At 39.8% G+C, this 26,817-nt stretch overlaps 1 protein-coding gene across 1 annotated transcript; it reads right to left on the bottom strand.

The window, feature by feature from the left end:
- Positions 1-1,647: 1,647 nt before the first annotated feature.
- LOC140651427 (oncostatin-M-specific receptor subunit beta-like) lies at positions 1,648-26,817 on the bottom strand. The gene is given in 14 exon segments (XM_072860902.1): positions 1,648-2,114; positions 3,140-3,212; positions 3,494-3,572; positions 5,136-5,300; positions 7,061-7,240; positions 7,690-7,791; positions 8,992-9,192; positions 9,819-10,035; positions 10,465-10,541; positions 11,072-11,231; positions 12,518-12,712; positions 18,425-18,588; positions 23,139-23,235; positions 26,615-26,817. Coding segments are annotated over 13 exon segments (2,124 nt in total). The 5' UTR covers positions 23,212-23,235; positions 26,615-26,817; the 3' UTR covers positions 1,648-1,676.

Genomic DNA, 26,817 nt, shown 5'->3' with positions numbered 1-26,817 from the left:
TACTAGTTAAACATAGGGAAGAAGATTAACTGCATTTTAACAAATTAGCTGAAGATCAAATTGTAAAAAACAATTTTTTTTCCCTTTTGAAAACTGATTATTCTGTGCTCTTAAGTTGGAACACTTCACAAATATAAGGCTTCAGAGTCAGTTCTTTCATGTATAATTCTTCATCTTGTATTGAACAGCATCATAATTAGGCAAAACCAAAGGGTTCCTTGCATATATGGACATTAATCTGATGAGACTTTCAGATACAATTCCAACTGTTCTGCTTCATTACAAATATACAATTTTTAAAGATCAAAATGGAAGACCAAATTCACTGCTGCCTACTGTAGGGATTCTGAGAGTTATAATAAAAATCTATAGTACTCAATTTGTGTTTCTGCAAATACTGCAAGACAAAAAAGTATGGTATTAAGAAGAATGTCTTTGAGTTTTGAAATCACAGTTAGCAATGCCTTTTATCACTAGCTGAAGGAAGTTTGTTTTGTTTGTTTTAATACATGCAAATGTAGCATTGGAAGATCTAGCTGATATGCAGCCTGAATATGATGATCTTCACAAATAGGATTAATATACCTATGCATCTGACTATTGTTTCTGCTTAACTGCTTGTTTGGGGCTTGCTACGTAAGCGCAGGCCTTAATGCCAGAAGAAGTTAAGTTCATGTGCACAAGCGGAAAGGCAGTGCCATGGTAACACCTCTGCAAACAGCTGTCCTGATGGAAAAACAGTTTCTTTCCACTTAACTCCCCACAACAAATTTATTTGTTTAACAAATTTCTTTGTTTAGTGAAGAGAATTTTGTTTAGGATTTTAAAGGGTCATTCTTCCAGGCAGAGAAGGCAGAAGTGTAAGAAGCCGCAGTTACCAGAAATGGGAGCGGCAGCCCACTAACAGGAGCCTGTACTATAAAAAATCTGTTTTCTGTGCTCTTTCACCCATCAAGTGTAGTTAGAAGACAGGTGAAGTAAAAGCAGGATGATCGCTGGATGTTGGTGCACAGGGTAGCACTCCTATAGAAGTCAAAGTTCCTTCTAATCATTCAGTAATGCACCACACTGAATGCAGGTAACCCTTCCACGTTGATTCCTTACATCATTTGAGAGAGAGAGAAAATACAACCCAACCACCACCACCACCCTGCCCCCCCCCGCTGATGTTACTGTTCTGAGGCATACTCCGAAGCCAGGTAATGCTCCATGCACAGCTGTATAATACACATTGGCTAGGGGTGGCCAGAGCACATAGTAAGCGCACACAGAATACTGCAAATGAAATACACTCCTTGAGCATGACAACTTACCTGCTTGTTTAACTTGTCCCTCTGCTTGCTGAATAAATTTTTAATCTCCGCAAAATATAGGACATTTGCATCAGGCTATGCGAAACTGCTGTGATCTAACCCTCCACAATACAGGCCACAAAACAGCCTGTAAATCTTATATAATGCCCATAACTTGTGATGAAACTGTAGAATGTGTCATTCCTGTGCACCAAGTCAGTATTTCTAAACTAGTCCTGAAGCAAGAGCTTTGCAGCATTAACAGAAGTAGGGCAGTTGGGCTTGTGAAAGCCTTCATCAAAAAGAGAAGTTGTTGTGGTTTCAGAAATTCTTGTTTATATTGTGTAACCCAAACACTGGGTGGACTCAATGGAAGAGAGTACATCAAAGCCCCCTCCCCAGGCAGTGCACATCTGTTTGTGAAATATATCTCAGACTGCTCTTTCTGCCAGCTGTTTCTCTGGGTGTCAAGGCAGCATCTTCATTAAAAATATCAAAGTAGTAGTGTGGCTGGTACAGCACTACTGACAGTTCTGGCTTGCTTGCTTCTAGTGTCTCGGGTTCAGATTCAACTGCAAGATGAGAAGAATAAGCAAAATTTTCAAACCAAGTATGAGTCTGAGGTGTAGGTGTGGGTGTAAAGTCTCTCTCCTCGCTTTCACTAGGGTAAATCCAGGAAGAACTGGGACCATCAATCTTATCTTCTGTTGGCGTTGAAGACAACTGGCTCCATGGATGTAATTTCTGGGCTTCGGCCTTATTGTCCACTGCTAGCATGTCAGGAATGCAGTCACTTATTTTCAGTACTTTCCCAGAACCAATCTACAAGAGAATCATAAAACAAAAAAATTACTCAATGAAAGAAGCCCAGAGTAAAGGAAAGGGAGTGATTACTTCAGGCACTTCTAATATTTTCTTACTTTTTTTTTTAGTTTGGATTTTTCAAATAAATGAACAGAATTTGAAGGAAAATATATGTACAGAATATTCAATGGAAGACATATTTTATGTGGAATTTATCAGAGTATTTATTTAGAGATTTTTTTTTTTTGAGTAAATTCAATATGACTATATTTGAAGAAGGAACCATGTCCCTGTAAAGACTTTGCCGGGTTTTTGATGTGTGCAATTTTTAGTCTGAACCACTAGCAACTGGAAGGCAGCAGCATGGGCTGTTAGGTTGTACAGACTCCTCCCTCTGGTGCTAGTGTTCAGTGAACACCCACAGCAAAAACGGCAGCAGCCCCCTGTGTGCCAGAGTCCTGGTTTTGCAACCCCCTTGCACGCACGCAGCATGGAAGCAGCACCTCCTGGTTCAAAGAGCCTACGGAAGAAGCTGAAGGCCTTTTGCCAATCCTTTCCTCCCAGCCAGACCTGGCAGTGCCTGGCAGAACCCCCTGCATCCTCCCAGGGGCCTGCAAGTGCATCACTCTGCAGAGCCCTACAGCAGAGGGGTGTGTGGGACAGGAGGAGTGGGTGGATACAGCCCACTGGCTGCAGCAGAGTGCAGTATTGTCTGGTCTGTTGTGTTCAGACAGTACTGGGTTTTGAACAGTAATACTGGAAAAATTGCCTACTGTATCAAAAGATTTCATTTCTTCTCCAATTATGCTGCAGAGCTCCAATTATTTTGCAGTAACAGACTGCAGAATATAAACCGATCACTGCAGAGTCACATGAATATCAAAAGAATTGTCCAATAAATGATGATACTAAATTATGTTTATTTCTCTATAATGACTGTCACTCATTTTTAAATGCAGTCAACACAAGAAAAATATTTTTTCTGAAACTCTACTACTCAAAGAATGGAAAAATGAAAAATACTAGATTTTCAGTGATCTTACCTTAAACTCTTTGAATGACAGCACTTTGCTCTTGTTAGGACTAGGTATTACAGGACAGCAGCACTCCTTCAGCCTGGAAATAAAAGGGCAAAACAAATGATGGTTTTGTTCTCTCATCAAAGCATATTCTACCAGCAGCAGCCACACATAGCTGTATACAGAAACAGTAGCAGGTGATGAGTGTCTCAGAAGTGCCACAAGCCAAATACTTACAACATCCACACAGCTGGGACCGCCAAAGGTAAAAATGAATGAGGCCTTACAACAGGCTGGAAGCAACAAGCTGCAGCTGTGGTTTGTGAATTACACTAGTTACGTTCTCTGTCTACAACAGGAAAATGCATTATAACTTACCACTTCATCTTCCAGCGGCATATAGCTGCTACTAGTGCTGGAACTATCACTAGCAGGACTAGAAGGTACAGCATGTTTGCTGTGGAAGAAAAATACTTTAAAAATTTGTTTTCAACTTCTCACCTGTAAAGTCAATATATCCTAAGTTTCTGGGACAAAAATAACATCCAGCCCACATGGGATACCTGCCACTAACTCAGCAGTAAAACTGTGTGGTCCGTGGTTGCAAGACAGTTTGGCTGGAAGTTCTGGGATACAGCTGCAAGTCTTTTGACCTTGATTTCCTTTACCAAAATTGAATTATTACTAGATTGCTTTTAATCTGCCCTCATGTTGGCATCTTAACTATAAGGGTAAATTTCCAAAACTTAAGACAATGATAACCTCACTTAACTATTTGTTTTAGGTTTTCTCTCAGATCCCCAAAGAAGACAGATTTTTACCATGAGAGGTTGACAGAACATCTGTACCTCCACTATGGATGGACTACAGCAAGACAGACACTACACAAGTGTTCATGCTCTCCTAGGATTTATGCTGACACAAGAATCTCAGTATTTCCTTCTAGTTGGAAGACACAGCCTTGGGCTACATTTTTCACAAACAGTTGAGGCTATAATAAGCAGGCCAAGGGGGAGCACTAGTTAGTGCTCGCTCTCCCTCTGCCCTGGCCAGTGCCCTCTTGCCCTGTGCCAGCGAGTTTATGTGTCCCTACCACACACCACAGCAGGGAATGGACACGTGTTACATACTCCTTTCATCTTTTCTGGGTTAATTAAGCCCCCATTTTGATTCCCTGCATGGCTGTACAAACGTCTGTGCCTGCACAAGAGAAGGCTGGCTAATGGGAGCTGGAACACAGGTGTAAGAGGCAGTACTGCCTTTGTGAGGGTACCATGAGGGTGTAGACACTGGTCTGCTAGTTAGCCTAAAACATGAAGTATCTTTGCATGAGCCAATGCTTTGCCCTTTCCTACCCCTCTCCCTTCACCTCCACCCCCGACAAATTTTCCAAAACCAGACATCTCAGATTTGGATCATAAGTTTCACAATGAGGACTGCTGAGTGGTATTTTCAAGGGAACAGAACTACAGGCAAGTGATTCCCTGTCTGGTTTGATGATCACATCTGCCCAGTTAGTAAACTTCAATGCTCAAGCCAACAACCCTTTCTTACTGACTTATGAAGGAGTTAACTTGACAATGGATTTAAAGACTGATGAGAGTAAGAATCAACATTAGAAGTTCAAGAGTCCATACAGAAATTACCTGTTTGTACACAGGTCTGTAGTTTTTTCCATATTAGAAAACTAGTTAAATCCAAATGCAATTCTTCAACGCATTCTAGTGAACAGGACTCACTAGTCATGCAAATGTGCATATATTAAGCTATTTCCCAGAAAGATGTAAGACTTAAATAAGCATGTAAAATTATTTTCATTCTAAAATAAAAAAAACATAGCTACTTACTTAAAAGTATCAAAATACCATGTTGGTATGCACATTTCGTTTCTCAGTTCTCCTTTCTCAAGTGCATGTTACATTGAATTAAATGTTTTCCCTTGAGAAAGGAATATTATTCTAACCTTTTAAATCATCCCACCCTTCTGCTAGAAGACAAATTTTCCACAGCCAATACTCACAGTTAAACGGTGTATCTATGTATATAAAGTTAACAATGGGAGTCTCTCCTCCACCTGTATATGCTTTAACCACTAGTTTGTATTTTGTGTTTGGCAATAGGTTTTTCACGGTGTACCTCTTTTCTTCTGGGTTTTCAATTGTGTATTTACACAGCACTGAATCATCTAAAATTAAACAGATAAGATAGAATCACAGAATCATTTGAGTTGGAAGGGACCCTTAAAGATCATCTGGTCCAGCGCTCCTGCTGTGATCATCTAGTCCAACCTCCCACATCTTTCACTAGACCAGGTTGCTCAAAGCCCCATCCAGCCTGGCCTTGAACACTTCCAGTGATGGGGCATCTGCAGCTTCTCTGGGCAACCTGTTCCAGTGCCTCACCACTCTCAAAGTAAAAAATTTCTTCCTTATATCTCATCTAAATCTACCTTCTTTTAGTTTAAAAACATTACCCTTTGTCCTATCACTACAGGCCCTGCTAAAAAGTCTCTCTCCATCTCTCTTATAAGCCCCCTTTAAGTATTGAAAGGTTGCAATAAGGTTTCCCCAAAATGTTACAAATCAGCTTAACTGAGACCGCTAGACCACTGAAATAACAGAACATTTGCATTCCACCTTCTCTGTAATTTGCACACTTTCTTCTGAGAAGGATGATGCATCCTGACTCATTGCCACTGGGCTGAACTCACATCCCTTCTAACTGGACTGTCCACAGCATTGCCCATCCTCTGGCAGACCACCTAAAAACTTGCTGTCAAAAGCTGCAACTGTTTATTTTAGTTTCCTTTTACTAGAGCTTTTTAAACAGAATTATTTGGGTTTTGCCATTTCTTTTTTTGCCAGAATCCTGTAGCCCTTAAGCTTAGGTCAAGTTCTTTGAAGATAATTGAAAGCAAGAAATCTCTGCCTGAAAAAAACTCCTTTGCCTCTTATTGTGCAACTCCCAGGCCTCAGGGAGAAAAGGGTTAGCTTATTCCTCCAGTTCCCAGTCACACAGACAAACTGGGTCACACAGACAAACTAGCTCAGACAAACTGGGAAGCAGGAAGCCTTCAATTTAAACATTTTAAAGTATAACTGGGATTACTTGCAGAACTATGGTACTTCTATGGTTAGTTTAGTTGTGACAGGAACTCCTACATAAGTCTCCTTCAGTTCAAACTAAGCTTTTTAGCCTGATACTAGTCTAATCAGCAGAAAGATCTGATACAGGAGATGACCCAACTGGAAGAAGAGGCAAGGAAAAAAAATATATATATATCCTTGAATATGTTGGAAACATCTGAAAATTACAGTGGAGCAAAGTCATCTAGAGCAGTTTTGAGTGTGGAGCAGGAAGATCAGATATAAAAAGTTTAAATGTGGCTTTGTGCCACCCCACAGCTCAGTTCTGCTGAAGGAACTCCACTGTAGAGCACAGCCACAAATACTTTCACTATAAAAGAATTTAAATGGGGAATTTACACAGTGCTCCAATTCTGAAGGAAATAAATTGTATCCCATCTGTTTCTAAAATACCCCAAATCCTTGTAAAACTAACATGCTTCCTATGACTCTCATCCAAGCAGACCACAAACAGATGTTTTCAAAATTCACGCAGAACTCAGATCACAAGAGGCAGAAACTTGACTCCTCCTACAGTACTGCAAGAATCTTTTCTGGAACTCACACTGGAGTTAAAAGGAGCTATGGACAACAGGACGGGGCTATAAATCTGTATAAAGCCAGGACCCACTTCCACCCATTTGTACCTCAAGCATTAGAGAGGAATCAAAAGCAGCAGGTGTTGAAATCTATATATTGCCTAATGAGCCAATTTGCCTGCCTAATGTGAACATTCTAAGAGGCTGCAATATCAGCAACAGCCACAAAGTCTTTCCTCTATATCAATGACACAAATTCCTAAATCCCAGAGCTCAGTTACCTGGAAGAACATGTTTTTTTGACCCTTTCAAACTGCAGTCCTCTTGTATAGGCGACACATAAACATGGTAGCCTCTTACAAAACCAGACTGTGACTCATTTGTGGGATAAGAATCCCAAGATAGTGTTACTGCATTGAAATTCAGTTCAACTTTTTCCACAGTAGGGTCATGCAGAGGAGCTGGAAGAAAGGAAATTCAAGTTAAACTTGCCATTATTTTTCAAGAATGTTTATCTTCTCACTTGAAAAAGTCTAAATTCCCATGTGGTGTTTCTGTTTATATCTTACTTGTATTTAAAAGCTGAACAAAGCCAAAGTGCTCCACAAAAACTGTCAACTTCACAGAGCCTTCACACAGTCCACATTATACACAAAGCAGTGACTGCTAATCACAGCTTTGTTTAGCTGTTCTAATTAACATGGACTCTACCTGGTCACTGCACTAGTCAAACATCCTCGATGTAAGGCCATGTATGTTGTTGTACAACTTTTAAATGCTTCACTGATGATACAGAAACAACACAGCAAATACATGTTTAGCTAGTTACAGGAGGAAGGCTGTGGAATTCCTCTGTTTGTGACAGATGAATTTAGCAAATACACAAACCCTAAATATGTGGCCAAGTTACATAGCTCCCTGAGATAACCAGTCTTCTTCTCCAATAAGGAGGCTCTATTAGCAACAGATCCATAGATGTGGAAGTTGTATCTCACCCCCAGAACAAAAGCAGCTAGAAAATAGTGGAACTGATTACAAAAATAGGTTATGGTTTGTCTTTTGGTTTTGCTTTTACTTAACTGCTTTCTAGAGAGAGGTCTATAATCCATTAGAAATATTCTGTGTGCTATTGTGCTATTAAAGCAACTGAAGGAGACACAGAGTAAGCCAATTCTTAGTGTACATAATGTGAATTGAACACATGTATTCTGTCTGAAAGAGAGAATTTAGGGTGTTTTGGGGTTTTTTTCTGATATATTTTTGTTGCCCCAGAGTATTCAAGATGAGTGCACAATAGACTCTGAATGCATCAAAGAGCAAGATAATTTCATTTCCATTTCTGGCACAGACAAAGGTCATATTTTGGACTGTTTAATGTAGACACATACCCATGCATCAGGATTCCATGTTATTCTCACTGACATCCACTCCCATTTGGATTAAACAAGTGCCACCCACTGAAGAACAGGACAACATTTTTTCCATGTGTTACCACACTCTTCTTCAGTGAGGAGGCAGGCTCCCATGTGTTCATATGAATTGAGGTGCAGTTTCTTTATTGCATATTGAAATGCATTCAGTCAAATTTTGTTCAAACACATTTCATTCCAAAGTGAACTCTCAGCTCAAGAGACTCCAGGAAGGCTATATTCCTGCAGCTGCAGAAGTATATCAGAGTGACTTTCACACAGCCAAAAAGTATTTAGGTCTAATGGCCACCACTAGGATAAAAACCACACAACTGGTCCTAAGCAAGGACTGCTACTGTGACACATAATTTGTGGCACACTGACAGCACTAAACCTCTCACAGTGGGTGTTAAATTGCCCGAGTCTAAACTTCTGACCCATGTCACAGATAAGGCAGGCTTCCATTTTGCATCTCTTCTGCTAAAAGATTTTTAACTCCTTCATTAATCTCACCATCCTCCTTCAAGATGTTACTACAAGCTACTCAGAAGAGTTTTTTTCTAAAATACTATGCTGACTTTTCTGAAATACTATGCTGACTGCCAAGGCTTAATGGTACTGGCACATTTGTGGTGTCCAATTCATTTGCTAAGCAAAACATGATGCCACATGTCTTTGAAGAATTACACCTGCACTGCACAGACTTCAATATTCCACAGGATTTGTTTCCTAAATTCAATTAATGCCCACAGCATGAAAGGTTGCTGCACAGACATCAGAAAGAAAAATTGTTCAACTTTCACCTGAGTTGATCAGAGCACTGGAAGTGCTGGGCCCAAATCTCTTCCACTGCAAATCACAAGGCTGCAACATCGGATAGTTACACCAATCAATAATGTAATTTTCATATATATGTTTGGACTCCCAGGAAAGAAAAATGCCATCATCTGTACCATTAACCTGTTCTTCTTTAAGCTCTGAACCACTGAGCTATTTTTTGGTGCCTAGGAACGAACAAAACAGAGTCTCTATTATTTTCCTGCATGAGACCTCAGATTCATAAATGAAGGTCAATATAGTTTCTGTGCTAAGATGTTAAAACAATAAAATAGTTGCGTTCCTTCACTATCAGACATATGGGCTCTTTCACATGCTGAAAGCTGATCTCTTTGTATGCTGAAAGCTGACAGCTCAAAAAAACATCCAGTAATTATTACCATATATTCATAAAAAGAACTCAACTACAGAAACCTGGAGTCATAAACAGAAAGTCACAAGAGGCTAATCACATGCAAGAGTTCCCTGCAAGGCACTGGCTGCACCTTCACGGCACCTGCCGCAGGTCTGACGCCCTAGCTTAAGACTAAATGTGTTTTGCTCTGCAGACACTCTCTGTGCAAAACAGACTTTCTGTTGTAAGGGATGGATCAAGGCACTTACTTAAGCTTAATATACATACAGTTACCACCCTGTAGGCAAAAATACAGTAATGATTTCCAGATAGCAGCGATGTGAGTTAACAGGCCAGGTTAATTTGTTCCCCCAAAATGATAAATTATCACTTCACTTAAAATAGGTAGAAACAAAACTCACATAATGGAAATCTAACTGAAAATACTCCTACTGTTACCTGTAGCTCTAGGGATGATCAATACTGAAGGAAGTGAATAATTAACGTTGTTCTTTGCCATGATACTGATTCTGTAGGGATGGCTACCAATGGAAATCCTTGTGCTATTGCAGACTGATGAAAAGGAGATGCTTTCAGGCTTAGAGCCATCTTCTACTTTTTCCCAGGTTACTTCATATAAAATACTTCTTCCATTTGCTCAAAAACTTGGTGCTTGCTGGGAAAAAAAATTATGTGGGTAGACACCAATTGCTTACTAAATATTGCTGAAAAAATATGAGAAGAGCAATTAGAACTTAAAATAACTACTCTGATGTATTATTTCTGTAACAATATAAACACTTGTTTGCATACATGCATACATATACTGGTTGAAATGCAAATGCAGAAATCTCAGTAATGGGATTTGTCTTGTTAAAATGCTTAGAAAAACAGAAGTATACATGTATGAAATGCCAGGACATCACACCATCATACAGCTACATACATTCTGAAATATGTTATATATAATATTTGTCTTAGATTCTTAAAAGACATTTCCATACTGAATTACTATTAAGTGCACACAAACTTGTTAAAGTTCATGGGAGTAGTTTCCAACCCCTTTATGAAGGGTTTTGCTTCCATTTCTGTACCCATGTCTCACCTTCCAGAACAAGGTCACATTCCGCCCCCCCAGAACTAGCATAATTTCTCTCCAGATGTTCAGTTTCCCTGATGGAGCTGCAATAAATACAGCAAAACAAAGATGCTGTAGGTGCAGAAAGGATAAACTGTTTAATTGCTTCCTCCCATATGAAGAAATTCCACCCCAAAACCCTCTTTTTCCTCATCACTCCCAGGTCTTGCCAAAACATTACCCTTTAACTTCTTTCTGCCTTCATTCTTTTTTCTGAATGAATGCCTGGTTCATTTCCCTAGAAAAATATTTCTCTGCTTGCAGTTCCCAGGTGCTTGTTTCACCTCTGCACAGTTCCTCCAGCCTTCACAGAACACTGTAACTCAGCCTGTCCATCCTCCCAGTCATCTGGATTTCCCACAGCCTGCACTAGATGAAGTGGCAGAGACTGGCAGGTATGATGAAAGTTGTTTAAGAAGCCACCTTCTTAAAGTTTGCTTAGTGTGCTTCTACTTTCATGCAGGCAGCAGGCCTCTGCTTTAGCTACACAGTAGAAGAGTAGCAGCAAATAGGAAACAGAGATGGCAAGCTAAAAACATCCTTCAAGCTTCCCTTCTCAGTAGGCTGGACATACTTGCTTCCTTTGTTCTGATGGTTCAGGCTTCGATCCATTCACTCCACCTCCAGAGGTGCTTAACTGCCCCACAGTGTACTCTAGCTGTGTATTTGATGTATGGCTGCAGTCCACCCAGGGTCATGCTGGCATAATGGAGATGCATGTCTGAACTGTTGTGCTGCAAGACAGAAAAACAGAACAGTCAGAGTTCAGTTTGGCTTTATGAGCAAGAGGCTTTTGTCTGAAAAAAATAGTTCTTCCTCTAGATCTTACTATAGCCAGTTAAGCTTGACTTGGAAAAGATAATCATGGAACAATAATAAAAAAAAAAAGAAAGAAAGAAAAAAAAATAAGATATGCACAAGATCCAAAGACTGGAAGATCCAAAAAGAGGTCTGCAAGCCAGCTCTGTGTAACTGTTTGAGTAGGAGTGACTCACAACCTACTCACAACTCACAAATAACTACTTTTTACATCAAGGAGGGAATTTACTGAGACCTTATCCTCACCCAATCTGGATCTCTTACTCAGGTCATGTAAGTAGGATGCTGTTCTAGACATATGCACAGCATCTACAGCTGCCTTTTCTTTCCATTTTTTTTCCCCAACTTTTTCCCCCACTGCCTACTAAGAGACAGGGTGAGTTCCGGTAAGAGTCAAAAAGTGAGCATGCTTTTAAGCATCTCCTTTAAACAGTCTCCTGCAATGGTCAACTGCAGCAGCCATTTGATCTAACAGCTCTTGGGCAATACTTAAGACAGAACACAGCTTGCTCCTGATCTTCATAATGCCTTTTAATATGCTAGAGGCAAGCTACCTTCATAAGACAAAGGCTACAGAGAAACCACAGTACGTATGCAAAGAGTCAATCAACCTCACTGTTTGTGAAAGAGGTGGAATAAGACAAGGAGTCTACTCAAATTATCTTCAAAGACATGGAAGAGTACTGGAAGAAAAACTGTTCTGGAGTTCCCTCACTAGAAACCAGACACACTACCATCAAGTACAGTCAACAGTACACAGAAAGCTCCTGGACTAATATAAAAAAAGCCTTCAACACACTTCTCCACCATTTGTGTGTAAGATGATATGAGTCATAAAAACATGACAAATAAAGATTAGCAATAGCTAACAGCAATTATAAGGCCTATAAGTATTTTCATTTACTTCAACAAATCTCAGAACCCATCCAGCGGAGGACAGAGCCACATATGCAGACCAGTCACACCGTATACTTTAGCCAGCAGTATAACTAGTGTTGGGAATATGAATTAGTGCCAGCAATGGCTGCCCATGTGGACTACATGATCAGTGTAGAGCTTGGGAGCAAACAAATCCAGAAAACAGACACATCAACACGCTCACAAGATTTAGAGTGTATTCATATTGCTGGGGAATTATTTTTTAATCTCAAGTCAAAAAGATATTTACTATGCTTTTGTGTATGAAATTCAGGTTTCATACCAGTTCTACTTTCCCATTGGGTTGGAGCACTTCAGTCTGACAAAAGAGTTCAATTCCTTTGTTTTGATGTTTCCAATATAATGTGATTTCTGTATCTGTGCATTCTTCCCACAGCTGGAAAGGTGCAGCAGGATAAACTGCCAATGGAGAATCTGAGTTAGCTCTTGTAAAACATAAAATATATGCAAAAGTATTTTAAGGTATTTGAGCTGAGCAGTAAAAGCAAATAAGAAATACAGATTTTTCTGCCAGTCTAGGAGAATCATAGAATAAATTTGGGTTGGAAAGGACGTTAAAGATCATCTAGTTCCAACCCTCTTGCCATGGGCAGGAACACCTTCCACTAGACCAGGTTGCTCAAAGCCCCATCCAACCTGGCCTTGAAGCAGATATAAATTAGTAAAAATTAATTTCAGAATGTAAATGTAAGTAAATGTAATACAAGATTAAAAAAACCTCTTGTGCTGACTTGGAAATATTTTAGAACATCATGAACAAAAGAAAGAGTCAGAGACTTATTGCAAATGCAGTAAAATTCTCTAATCCAGGGCCTGGCGGAGGCTCCTGATGTAGCATGGTGAGTAACGTTTGTCACATTTCTACACCCCAGAATCCAGCCTCTTCACCAGAAATTTTATTCACAACCCTTACATTGACTCGTGCCAGTAGTTACCCTCTGGTAAACAGTGCCAATGCTATTTCTTGCAAAAGATTTCTGAGATCCTTTACTGCTTATGTAAGCAGTATTCAGCGAGAGCAGCAGATCTCAAACTCTCCCATATTATCAGTGCAACTGTAAGGAATAAGCATGGCGATGCAAGTGAGTGGTATGTTTACAGCTTTGGCCATTAACCTAGAACTTCATGGACCACGAATTACAATCTGAGAACTTTCAGACTCAAAGGAGCTTGTGTTTGATATAGAATGTCCCAGCTACCACATGCAGAATTGGAAATTATGGACTTCAGTTTTCCTTTATTTGCTGACATCCTTTAAGTAAGGAAAATTCTACTGTAAATATGTCCAGGATCAGAGAAAACATAAAGGACTTTATGGCAATCACTAGTTGAAAGGTTACCTCATCATAAATATATATAATTTCTTCAACTTGTAACAATCACTAGAACTGGAAAAAGAAGATTGTACTAAAACTTTAATGTACTTAGCACATTGAATGTAACCTATTTTAGTCTGATTTCCCATGAAAACTAAGTTTATAATATTGTGTTGTCTCACTACAACCTGTCAGTTTACTCCTCCACTTTCTTCCTGCTCTATTTCTTTCACCACCAAACAATCAAATAATCAACTTTTTGAACTCTCATGCCTCTCTGAGACAAATTTAACAGACAGGCATTTAACATATGTTCCTACAAGTCATATGAAAAACTGGGTCTAGCAAAACTGTAATCAGTGCCTCTAAGGAAGGAAGCACTGCCAGAACGCAGCAGTTACACCAGCAGCCTCCCCATCCATCAGCCTGTCAGCTTCAGAACCAAGCAAAATACATGTTGCCTCCTGCTTCTTCAAACAGATAAGATGGCCAGGGCATCGCTGCTGTTTCTGTGCTGCTGTACTGGACAGGCTGGAACTCCAGTATGAACTCGAGTCACAGGGACTGTGACCTGTGGATGAGTCCGTGTGGGAGCAGGACACCCCAAAGTGTCTGTGACTGTGTGTCATGGTTTAACCCCAGATGGCAGCTAAGCACCACACAGCCACTCGCTCACTCCCCACCCAGTGGGATGGGGGAGAGAATAGAAAAAAAAAAAGTAAAACCCGTGAGTTGAGATAAAGACAGTTCAATAGGGAAAGCAAAAGCCACGCACAAGCAAAGCAAACCAAGGAATTCCTTCACTCCTTCCCATGGGCAGGCAGGGGTTCAGCCATCTCCAGGACAGCAGGGCTCCAGCACGCGTAGTGGTTACTCGGGAAGACAAATGCCATCACTCCGAATGTCCCCCCTTCCTTCTTCTTCCCCAGCTTTATATACTGAGCATGACCCCATATGGTCTGGAATAGCCCTTTGGGCAGTTGGGGTCAGCTGTCCCAGCTGTGTCCCCTCCCAGCTCCTTGTGCCCCCCCAGCCTCCTCGCTGGTGGGGTGGGGTGAGGAGCAGAAAAGGCCTTGGCTCTGTGCGAGCACTGCTCAGCAGGAACTAAAACATCCCTGTGTTATCAAATCTGTTTTCAGCACAAATCCAAAACATAGCCCCATACCAGCTACTGTGAAGAAAATTAAATCTACCCCAGCCACAACCAGCACATTTTGGCTGGGGTAGAGTTACCGTGAATAAGTCCACACCAGAGCAGGTACATCTCGAAGCATCTGTGGCCATGGTTATGTCTGTGCCGCAGCATGTATACCTCTGAAGGGATTGTGGCCCAAGGATAAGTCCATGCAGGAGAAGGTGCACCTCGAAGCATCTGTGGCTGTGCATGAGGTCATGCTGGAGCACCTCAGAGCATGTGGCCATGGATAAGCCCATGACAGAGCAGGTACAGCCCTGGAGGGTCTGCAGCCATGGGTAAGGCCATGTTGGAGCAGGTACACTTCTGAAGGGACTGTGGCTGTGGGTAAGGCCATGCTGGAGCAGGTTGATCTCTGAAGGCATTGTGGCCCATGGAGAAGGCCATGCTGGAACAGGTGCACCTCAAAGTGACTGTGGCTGTGGATAAGTCTATGCCGCAGCAGGTATACCCCTGGAGAGACTGTGGGTCATAGATAAGGCTCCACTTGGAGCAGGTACTTCCCTCAGGGACTGCAGTCTGGGGATAAGTCCAAGCTGGAGCAGGGGCAAGGGGAGGAGTTCATTGCAATGTTAAACCCTATAACTTGCCCCAAAGGGACCAGGGGTGGAGATTGTAACGGATATACCTTTAAATTGTTGTAAGCCATGATTTGAGTTGCATGTTATAGGAATTACTACAGCTGGAACCACCTGAACCAATGGAGGACAAGCCTTACAAGAAGCAGTGCAAGTGCAGCAGTGACCCGACCTGAGCTGGCTTTGGTGCCCAATAACTCCAAGCAACACACCACCTCTCCTGTCCTGAGTAACAACCACAAGAGATGAAGCCCAAAGTCATGGACTAAATGAACTCAGTGGACATTTTGTGGACATTTTACAGGGATGGTGCACAGACTAAGGGAACTATGAATTATGAAACTCCTATAATTATGAAACTCTACAAACAAAGGCCATTAAGGCAAAGTATTGAAAACACAGCATTGTGTAGATACTTTGGAAGTACAATCAAAAGCAGAGAGAGAGAGAGATGGCTCAAAGAAGGAAAATTCTTTTGAAAAATGAGTCTCTGAAATCCTACCTGCTACACGTGATCTCACACTAAGTAACTAGTAAGCTAAGTAACTGCTTACAAATCTGCACTAGCAGTGGTGGAGTGACTGAGATGCTGGCAACATAACTGTGAGTCAGGCCCTGCTTCTCAAGAAATGGATTCACTCTCAGAGACTTTCAGTGGGTTATTTGTGCCTGCTATTATATCAGTCTGCACACATGCTGCTGCCTGCAGGTGCACCTTGTCTGATGCTCTGGGTTAAATATCTCTGTCTTTGGATTACAGCAGGCATCTGCACTGGCCAGTAAGGAATTATGCAGATATTATCTCAATCTAGTTCTGAGGCACAGCATCTGAGGACAGCACTACCATCAGTGACAGGCAGAGTAGGAAAAATAGCTGCCGATTTCCCCAAAATGCTTGACTGCTGTAATATGCACATGCAAGAAACATGAAAAAAATACATCCAAAAGTATTAGAGCTCCATGAAGGTAACAGAAGAAGGATGGCCTAAAATATAAAATGGAGTTAAAAAAACATGAGAGCAAAATGCTCTTTAATTTGGCAAACATTTTTATATTGAATTATATAAATGTAGACAAACAGCAAAAAATATAAAATGTTGTGCTGCTCTCTAAGAGAAGATAGATAGATACCCTACAAATCTCTCTCAGCGTGTACCTACTAAGGCCCACCTGGGCACTCAGTGGGCTGTACTAATACATGGCACTGCAGCTCAAACTAACCAGGGCACCATGTAGTCACACAGACAGATTAAAAGGTATCCCAAGTGTGAATCTCTCCTGGCATGAGAGCCCATAAGAAGCAGGAAAAAATGGCTCAAAAATTATATTAAATCACCTGTAATTATGAATACATTTTATAACAGAACATATATTTAAGTACTTCTTAAAACAACCGTACCAGATTCTCAGCATGTAGATCTGTGCTGCTCCAATGAGCTGTACCAGAGCCCTGGCTCACACTGACAACTAGAGAACTGCTCTCCATTACTGCTTTCCATCAGCAACACCTGCACTTTCATAGTACCACTACTCTGAGAAAAACTCTGCAATCAGTTTACAATTTAATTTCTCAGTTATAGCACTGAGGATTGTAGTCACTGCTTTGGAAGTTATATAGACTGTCTGTGCTTTGGTATAAGCAGACTCACAGAGTTTCTTTATTGGTACACATTCTTCAGAGAAACACAGAAGCAAATACATTCCTGTGTGGTAGTGGCATCCAAAAGACTCTGTTTATTTTCCTTGTCTTGTTTATTATGAGTAACAGTACAGACTACATCCTTGGATAAAAAAAAATTAAAAAAATAATAAAAAAAAATCTTTTTCTTCCATCAAGTTAACAAGAGTTTGTTGGAAGGATACTCCAAAAATCCACTTAATTGTTTGGAGCTATATGGCCTCAGTTTCGGACTTCAGGGTTAGATCTGCTCATGGGGTGTTAAAAATCCTAATTCGTGTATCAAAGTGGTCAAAATCTTCTGAACTGTATGGAGTTCATCTGCAGTGAAGATGTGGTTCTTCAAACTCAGAGACAAAATACTACCAACTTAGCTGATCAGAGTAAGTTGTGATTCTTAACAGTGCCCATCTTATTTTATTGACTTCTGGTTTCAGAAAAATAAGCCCTTCTCTGCTTTATGTCCTTTCTCACAAATAGCAGCTTTAAATGAGTTAGAACAGTTTTCCAGTTTTACTAAGTTTTAACATGTGCATTTCATATTCTTCCATAGTTCAATCAGCAGATGACTCATAATAGGTTATAATATCCCTAAGACATGCATTTAGTTCCCAAAAGATTTTGTCAGATCCAAAGGAGAGGAAATTTTCTTGGGAGACGAAAGTTCTCACACTGAAGTCACAGACTGGGGAAAAAATCAGGAGCAGGCCTAAGCCTATTATTTGGGTGATCATATCTCCACCTCTTCAAAAAATTTGGCTGGTTTAGGTGTTAAGGAAAACTAGCAGGATAGGGACTTTGCAAAAGAGACATCACTACTTGTTTCTTAACTGGAAGAGGCGGGTATAAGGTAACTGCTAACAGGGCCAAGCACAGGGCTTAAAAGGCTTCGCTCACACTGAGACTACCCTGTTTGGTTTGTAAGGTGAGAGGAGTTGCAGCAACATGACTCATGCTCAGTTAGTCCCTAGTGAAGGGTAGTAATCATGCTACAAAAAAGACTGCCTTTAGGAGTAATGGAAGGGATGTTTCTCGGAGGCCACTTAGGGGACCTGCACCTTGGAAGGGAAACAGAGGCCTTTAAAATCAGATCTCCTAAGTCTGCCACCACAATCCCTCACTAAGGGTATGCAAGGCATACCTACATTCTGCACAGGTGGAAATTACTTCTTCATCTGAGCCAATATTTTGCTTTCACAAAAACTGGGCATAACATTAGACCAAGTCTGTCACCTAGTGAAATATGGAGGTATTTCTAGTACAGTTTTGTAAATACTACATTGTAAATCATAAACCTATACAGCAAAGCTATCTGCATATGCACCTGAACATTTGATTTTCCTTTAGCTTCCTTTATATTGTAAAAAACTAATATACCTTTTTTTTTTTAAAATACACTTACTGTCCATATAGTAGTAGTTTCATCTGTTCGACGGACTTGTATTTCAAAAGACATTGATAGCTCAGCATCATGTGTTGACTTGCCAACATCCCATTCCACCAGCAGATGCTGAAGAGCCAAATCCTTGGAAATGTTAAGGTACATTACTGGAAATACAAGGGATTCTAGGAGCACAAAAAGGACACAAAAATATTAATGTTTATGTATGCTTTAGTCCTTCAAATATGGCCAAGTTGCAAAGCAGATCTGAAACAACAGTGGTTAGAGGTAAGATAGGTTCCAGACAGTTCTGAAGGGAAAGAAGAAAAAAAGAAAGTTATCAAGGTCCATGCTGTTGATATCAAAAGCAAAGATAATCTTTCATCTTAAGGCATCAGCAGGCTAGAATGAGGTTCCTGAATCTACTCAATAGCCCCCCACCATGACATTTGGTATGCTATTTAATTTCTTTATGCCCTCAATTTACTAGCTACTTTATGGGAATATTGTTCCATCCCTTTATAGTCCTATGAAGAGGAACAACATAATGTATTAACAGAGACTGAATCTCAAGAAATCCCAACCCCCAGCAACCCTTCTAATCATTAGGGCAGAAAATCCAGGCTCATTTTTGCTCTCTGACATAATTAAGATTAAATTAGTTAATGCAAATCAAGTATTTGAACAGGATAGGTTAAGAGTTTCCCTCCACTAGCTAGCTCAGATGATAGTCTAGTATTAGGCACATTCCTGGTTGCTCTACACAGAGCTTAGCTACTTTAGTCAGGGCTGTGGATTCTTCTACTGGAATTAGACACCTAGTTATAATTGCACCTCCATCCTTTTGTGGGTCTGGATTTAATTCCCAGAATAAAATAAAATTTAAAAGTCAGACTGAAGTCCCTTTTGGTGTCAGGAAAGGAAAGGACCCTTAAGAAGACTAGCCTGATGAAAACTACAGATCATCTTATGAATGGTCCCCCTTTTTAGATGTCTGCTCTGTCACCCTCCCAAAAAACCCTAACTCTTGGAAGAGATGAAATATGCACTCTCTGATGTGTATCATCTTCTCTCCTCCCTGAAAAACAACTGCCACCAACCAACAAAAAAAACTCAGACAAACAAAACTCACAACAAACAAACAAACAAACAAACCCAACCTTAAACTTGATCTGGTTGTTAATGAAGCCAGGGAACCAAAATGGCCAAGTAACTAGGCTTTTTCTTTTGCCACAGTTGCTTTCCAAGGTGCTTCTGCTTGTTACAAATGACAGAGTCAGAATGCTTATACTGACCAGGACACAGAAAATAAATCACAGAAATAACTGTATGTTTTAATAAAACAGAACTCATCCTGGGCATTCCTGCCCCACTACAGCCACAGTCCTCAGGGACAGCCTGGATTGAGAGACCTCAGCAGCTCCTTCTCACAAAACTGCCACCTCCAGTCATTTCTCCCAGATGTGCTTCACCCACTGATTCAATGATTATCTGAGACTTTTACAGAATATTACTGGCAGAAACGCAAGCATTCAGGAAATTTAGTTTGAGAATCTACATTTTGATAGATGCTTCTGGCAGCAATCAGATATCCAGACTGTTTTGCAATTTATCCTGCAGTGCCTGCTGTGCACTAACTTCTCTGCAGCAGTTTCCCTATGTATGGATCTTTACATTAACTGGAGGAAATGAAAGGCTCGAGAGAAGCAGTAGTTATAACAATCCCTGATCAATCAAAGGAAGCAAAAAATACTTTATAAGCATATTTATTACTTATGAAAATACAGACACTGACACAGCTTCATTGTTTATACAAATCCAACCTGTAATTAAAGAATAAATGGAGGAAAGTATGTATTGTACAATTAGTAACAACTTATAAAAAACTGCTGAAAGAAAGGATTGCTTCTCTTTTAGCAAATCATCTACAAACTCTGTTGGTATATTTTTAATCCATTCCATTTTGAAAGGTACTGGAAGTCAAAGCAAAATGAAAACCACATGCTTTTGATCTAGAGGAAACGACTGGCATAGGCTTCTTCAGATATGCTTGGAGGGAGAAATCAAGTTTTCATTGTTCAAACACTTGGTCTCAGAAACAGGATTGTGGTATCCTAAAAAGTTTTTGAGGAAGAAGTATACACACACATATATGCACATGTACCTTCCTCTTCTATCAATTCTCACTGCAGCCTTAATATATAATTACTGGAAAAAGATGAACATGTGTAATTACATGAAAGCAGAATTTGACAGCATTAGTGTCTCCTGTAAGGTAAATGCAAAAATGTTTCACATGCAGAAGTAAAATTTCCTTTTTGGCCATGGTTATGACATGGTCCTTAAAAAAACACACCTGCTGCTTGGCAGTTGCTTTTGAACAGTAAGGAGTAAAAAAATAATGGCCATCAGTTTTACACTACCACGAGGAAACCCAGCACCTATGAGATGCCTGGAACTGAATAAACAAAGTGGAAGGCCTGGGCATAAATTTCACTTGCCTAAATGACAAGGGAGCAGCAATTTTAGGTTTTACTGGAAAACAGAAATATTGTTAGCTTCACTGCCAAGAACTGACCAGGCAGGGAGCCAGAACAACCAAAGCAATGAAGTGAGCTGTAAATTAACTGTGGAAGCAGAGTATCTTATTTTAGTTTGGGAAGGTAAGACAAGACACACTCAATCTCCCCACATTCTACAGACTTTCACCATCAAAACAAGATAAAGGCTGTTAAAATCCCACTTATGCTAAGGAATTGACTGTAATGTTGTTCCTCTGCAGTATGTAATCTTAGCTGCTCATTTTTTGGTCAGCCTTACCTGTACCTTCATCATCCTGTTACCTGAAGCACCGTGTACCAAGCCTCTGAGGGGATCTTATTTTGCATATGCAAATAGATGGCTGATCTAAAGCTCTAGATGTTTGCCATTCTTGTGTTTTCCTTCTGCAGTGCTGAAGACAGATGGGCCCAGCACAAATAAACAAACCTAAAGGAAGGGACCTGGCTAGTCTCTCAGTGAAACTCATAGGTGCAAAATAAGACTCCCAGGGAAAGGAAACAAATATACCTGAAAGAAAAGCCAGCCAGTTGGCAGAAACCCCTTCCTCCTTCAGGGTGCACCATTAAAAGAAACCCCTGTGTATCTTCTGAATTTCCCTATCCTCTTTTTTGCTCCTTCTCTAGCCAATTCTAATTGCAAGTGGCACTACTACACCTATTGCAGTGATTATGAGCTTGCCTCTCTTCTCTACATTTGCCTCTTTTTGTCCAAGCTAAAAGCTCATCCTGTTTCTCACCATGGAGAATAGTTTCACTTGCCATATTTAATTAACCTGACAAAAAAAACAAAGGTCTCATTGGTTTCTGTTTTTTCTCCATCTGTACGAGCATCCCTCCACTATCTCCTTTTATTTAGATGACGTATCACTTGGGACCTCACACAATTTTGTTTTCCTCAGAGCCTGGCATAAGAGTCTAGATCACCAGTCAGGGCTTATACACAGTACCAACAAACAGAAGAAACAATATAGCTAAGGATATAGCCAAGATCTTGAAGACCACTGAGTTACAATGTGGGACTTAAAGACTTTTGTAGTATAATTTACACACGTAGAAATATTTGTAGTATTCACAGTTATAATCTTCCCCTCCTAGTAAAGTTAAATAAAACAAGTCTTAAGATGCCTTGGTTAACTTGAAAGCTAACTCAGACTATATGAACAGCTTTATGATTAACAACAGAGACTAATTTTATTCCTGAACAACTGCATGTGAAAACAAGTGACCAAGTTACTGTAATGCAGTAACTGTTTGGACTTGCCTGCATTACAAAGTTTTGCCACTCTAGGGGCATTGGTAATAGAGTCTCAAAACTGAGGAACTGGCACTTTGGTTGAATGGAGCATGAACACATGAATTTCAAGGTTGAAAAGTCTGAAACAGATATATTACCCCTTTGGTATGATAACAAGTACATTTATACAAAAAAAACCCCTCTCCCTCCTTCACCAACTTAATTAAGGCAATACAACTTCTATAATGCAGACTATACTTTGGCAAGTTCTACCTTCTTAATGGTGGTCACAGAAAATTCAATTAAAAATATTCATTCTTTTTTTTTTTCTTTTTTCTTTGCCCAATAGCCCAACGCTATTGCCAGCAGCAAGTGTGCAATCAGTACTTTTACCTTAAAATACACAGCCTTCTGGAAAGTTATCCTTATATTCAACTTTGTTCCTTCTGAATATGCATATTTGCTTTTTTCTTTGTATTGGATACATATGTGAAGCGTAAGAAATAAAAATCTTGTCCTGAAATCTTGTGGCACAATCAGAAAAGAGCCAACAGAAGTCCTAAAGTTTTCATAGATGAGACAAACAAGAAAGGGAAAGTGAAGGGAAGAGGTAGAAAAGCATAAAAGTTGTCAAAAGAGGAAATAAATTAGTTGAAGATAACAGAGTACAGATCAAAAACATATGAGACAGAGGGAGAGCAGATAAATAAATACACTCTTGGCTTCACATCATTGCAAGTTATTGATTCAACAGGCAATTTTGCATGATGGGGTTACAAAAGGTAATTGTACAAGTTGCTTCATCACCTTACCAAAGATAATAATTTGATTAAGTGTGTAACATGTTGCTTAATCACAGGATACTTACAAATGAGCAAATCCAAAGCTTCAGTTGTTGTAGATTGCTTCCCAAAAAAATAGGAAATGTTCAGACGCTTACCTTGCTGTGAGTATGTAGTGTAACAAGTCCTCAGGGGGAGCAGTACTGCCAGAACCACAAAGTGATTCATCATTCATCCGCCTTTTCCTGCACAAGACTTATCAGGAAAGAAGACATTTCTATTTATTTGTTTCTTTTAGGAGAAATGCATGCCAGACAGTAATATTATCTGGACTATTGTATTTAAGAATGAATAGATAAAAACCCAACCACATGGACTCCAGGCAGTTTAAGAGAAATTCAGGAAGAATGGACAAAGAAAGATAAGGAGTGAAAAAACCCTCTTGTTTTTAGGACCTAGTTACAGCATAGGGAAAAACACACCACACTCGAAAACTTCAATTTAATCTAAACAAATAAAACACACAATACATTTAAAGATTTACCTCCACTTGTTGCTAAGGAATATTAAAACAAAAGTTTGTCCTGATATACTTTTTGCTTTCCTCCTGCACAAGTAACAAGAGATCCATCCTAACGAGGAAAAAAAAAGCATCAAAGGTGTGAAAGGCCTCGTGGTTTCTGCTCCACCTAGAGCCTCACTGATTAATCCAGCAGACTTAGGCAAGCATGATCTTGCCCTTTGCCAGCACCCAGGACACTATATGGAGGGCTTTAGTTAGACTGGAGTTGAAATACACGTATCAAAGTCTTAGCAAGTTCCATTCCTAGAAGGACTGTCATCTCAAGCACCACATAGCTCTATCTAGCCTTTTACGCTCACATTGTGACAGGATGAAACTCTGACTTGCGCAGCTCAGTCCTGAGGGACTGACTGTATGTCAGATCTCATAAGACATGAATCACCTGCAAATTCCCCCATGCAGAAGGGAGAGGTAAACATACAGCAGCAGTATGGTTAAAAGCACTCAGGCACAGAGGGTACAGGAGTCTAAACAACAGGAACAGGACTATGGATACAGCTATCTTTAACTTTTAATTTCCACATTTTACATTTCTGGAGCTATGTACAATACTGATAAAGGGAGTCTTCTACCTCTGCTTCCATAATAGAAGCTGAAACTGCTTAGCAGGACAGATAACCAGGATGACCTTCTGTCCCCACTAGAGCCAAGGACAGATCATTTACTGATTTCAGACAGGCCAGGAATTCACTCCAGAATTTCTTCCTAGCAGAAACCCTCTGATTTAATACTTCAGAGCTACAGACACTTAAGTTTAATGACCCTGCCTTAGATTCATTGGTTTTGAGAAGCTCTGAATTTCTCCAATGGCTCAAAAGAAAAGATTTCAACCTTTTTTTGCAAATTTCTAAAGGTCAAATGGAAAATGTAGAAGAGTCCTGGGTGCAGCACTGCAACCCAGTGCTCAACACTCACAAGCACCCTTGCTGCAGTGTGCCCCAACTTCTTCCTTGTGAGCACAATGCTTCACACAGAGGCCCCCATATTTAAAAGGTGAGCATTGCCTTGCCTAATGTATAGGCTTCTGCAGTCTTTTTTGCCATTATACCAATATCCTCAAAAGTATTTGGACAACACTAAAATCAACATGAATAAAGAATCTAAATGATTCTGATATCATTTCTGATTCTGATATCTAAATGATTGTGATAATATGTGCAATTGTAGCTATCAAACCAGTTATTATGGGAAAAGTTTTGGAATTCTCTAACAAAAGAGAATATGAAGTAAATTTAAATAAATGAAACACTATTTGAGAAAAAAGAAATACAGTCCTTAATAGATGAGTAATATTTTGACCTAAATCATCTTTATGGAGAAACTTCTGCCTAACAAATTAATCACAGACAGTAATTACTACCAACTAATGTCAAGCACTTATTCTGTATTGTCAATAATTAAGTACTTTTATAAAGCTATCATTTAAAAAATCTGTGTCTTGGTTAAAAAGATTAAAAGAAAATCAAAACAGTTGTACAAAATACATTATCAATTTCATTTAAAAAAAAAAACCCATGATGATAACAGATCAACTACATCCTTGCCAAAAGTGAAAATAATTGAACAACAAAGGGAATGAAGACAGGAAGCCAGGGAAGGTTTTTAGGTATCTAAATAATTCATCACCCTGAAAGAGGCAAAAGTACTACCTCTGAGAACTAGTGAGCAACTATCAAATGCCACAAGAAAAAGTGACAATCAATCACAAGCATTCTTTTGGTGAATAGCTTGGTTCAGATTTGCCAATCTGAAAAGATATGAAGTGATGTTCTTTCTTTGAGAAATACCACACTAGTATACCACAGTTCTTCATCTCAGAATGAATCACTGCTGACTTTTTTTTTAAGCCTAAGAGAAGTTATGTTTTATCACCATGCTTCAACCTGGAATGCCTGTGTACTTTGTTTCCATGAATTGCAGGTAAGAACAAGAAGCTCTCATGCCAGTGATTTTGAATATGGAGCACAGACATGCATTCTTTTATCATTAAAATAATTTTGCAATGGCATTTTTCTAGTCTGTCACAGAATCACAGAGCAGTTTGTCCAACTGAGTTTTGAAGAACTCCAAGGATGGAGATTCCACAACTTCTCTGGGCAACTTGTTCCAGTGCTTAACCACCCTCACTGTGAAGGTTTTTTCTCCTTATATTCAAGCTGAATTTTCCTTGCTACAATTTGCACCCATTTCCTCTTGCTCTTCTGCTGTACACCTTTGCAAAAAGCTTAGCTTTGTCTTCTCAGTAATTTCCCATTAGTTAAGTGAGGAATGCAGTTAGAGCTGCCCTTACCTTTCTCTTCTCAAGGCTAAGCAAACTCAGCTCCTTCAGTGACTCCTACATGTGCTCCAGCCTCCAAAGCCTCCTGGTGTCTCTCTGCTGGACTCAGTCCAGTCCGTCAGTCTTATTTGTACTGTGAGCCCCAAAATGGACACAGTAATTTAGATATGGCCTCATAAGTGCCAAACAGAAGGAAATAATCACTCCCCTAAGCTCTAATTCTTTACCAGAATTAACAATAGTAGTTCCAGTTCTAATTTCTGTGATGAATCTGGTTATTGGGACACACTGTAAAATGATCTATAAAATGGGGGATAATACTAAGCCGTAAGTTGAGGGTGATTGGGCACAAAATGATCTGTCAGAGCTATAGAAGTTAGCTGAGCAAGAAATTTTTCATTTTACCCTATATTCTTCCCCATTCTAAAAATTCAGCATCTGTAGGGGAAATAAAGCAGACAGATGTCTTGTCAGTCTGTAGCATGAATCACTGATAGATTTTTTTTTTCCACTCATGAATATATAGTTTACTTGTAATTCTTGCTGTTGGAAAAATGTAACCTGGGGTGTAATAAAACACATACAACTGGATTCAGGACTCCCCAGCCTAACTTGAAATTAATCAGTACTGATAGATACATCAATAGAACAGAACCCATTTTGGAGACCTGGCGGCAATTGCAGTAACATCCAGCAGCAACAGGAATTGTTCAGAGACCTGACAATTAAAGAGCAATCACTCAAGAAGTGGAGACAGTGCAGGAGCAAATTACCTTGGGAAGAGATGAAATCTCCTTCAGTAGGTAGTTTGTGAATAGTTTAAATAAATATCTCCAGGTAAACTATTTCTCCTTCAGAGCAAAAGGCTGCTTAGATGATCCCTGAAGTCCTGTCCAGGCCAATGCTTTTGTGACGCCACGGATGAGAGGAAAAAGAAATTCCCATTATTCATCTGGTAAATATGCCTAAGATAAAC

The sequence above is a fragment of the Ciconia boyciana genome, chromosome 4 (genome assembly GCF_034638445.1).
Source record: "Ciconia boyciana chromosome 4, ASM3463844v1, whole genome shotgun sequence".
NCBI lineage: Eukaryota > Metazoa > Chordata > Aves > Ciconiiformes > Ciconiidae > Ciconia > Ciconia boyciana.
Note: the sequence above shows the minus strand (reverse complement) of the source record. Positions and strands in the feature narration are given on the sequence as shown.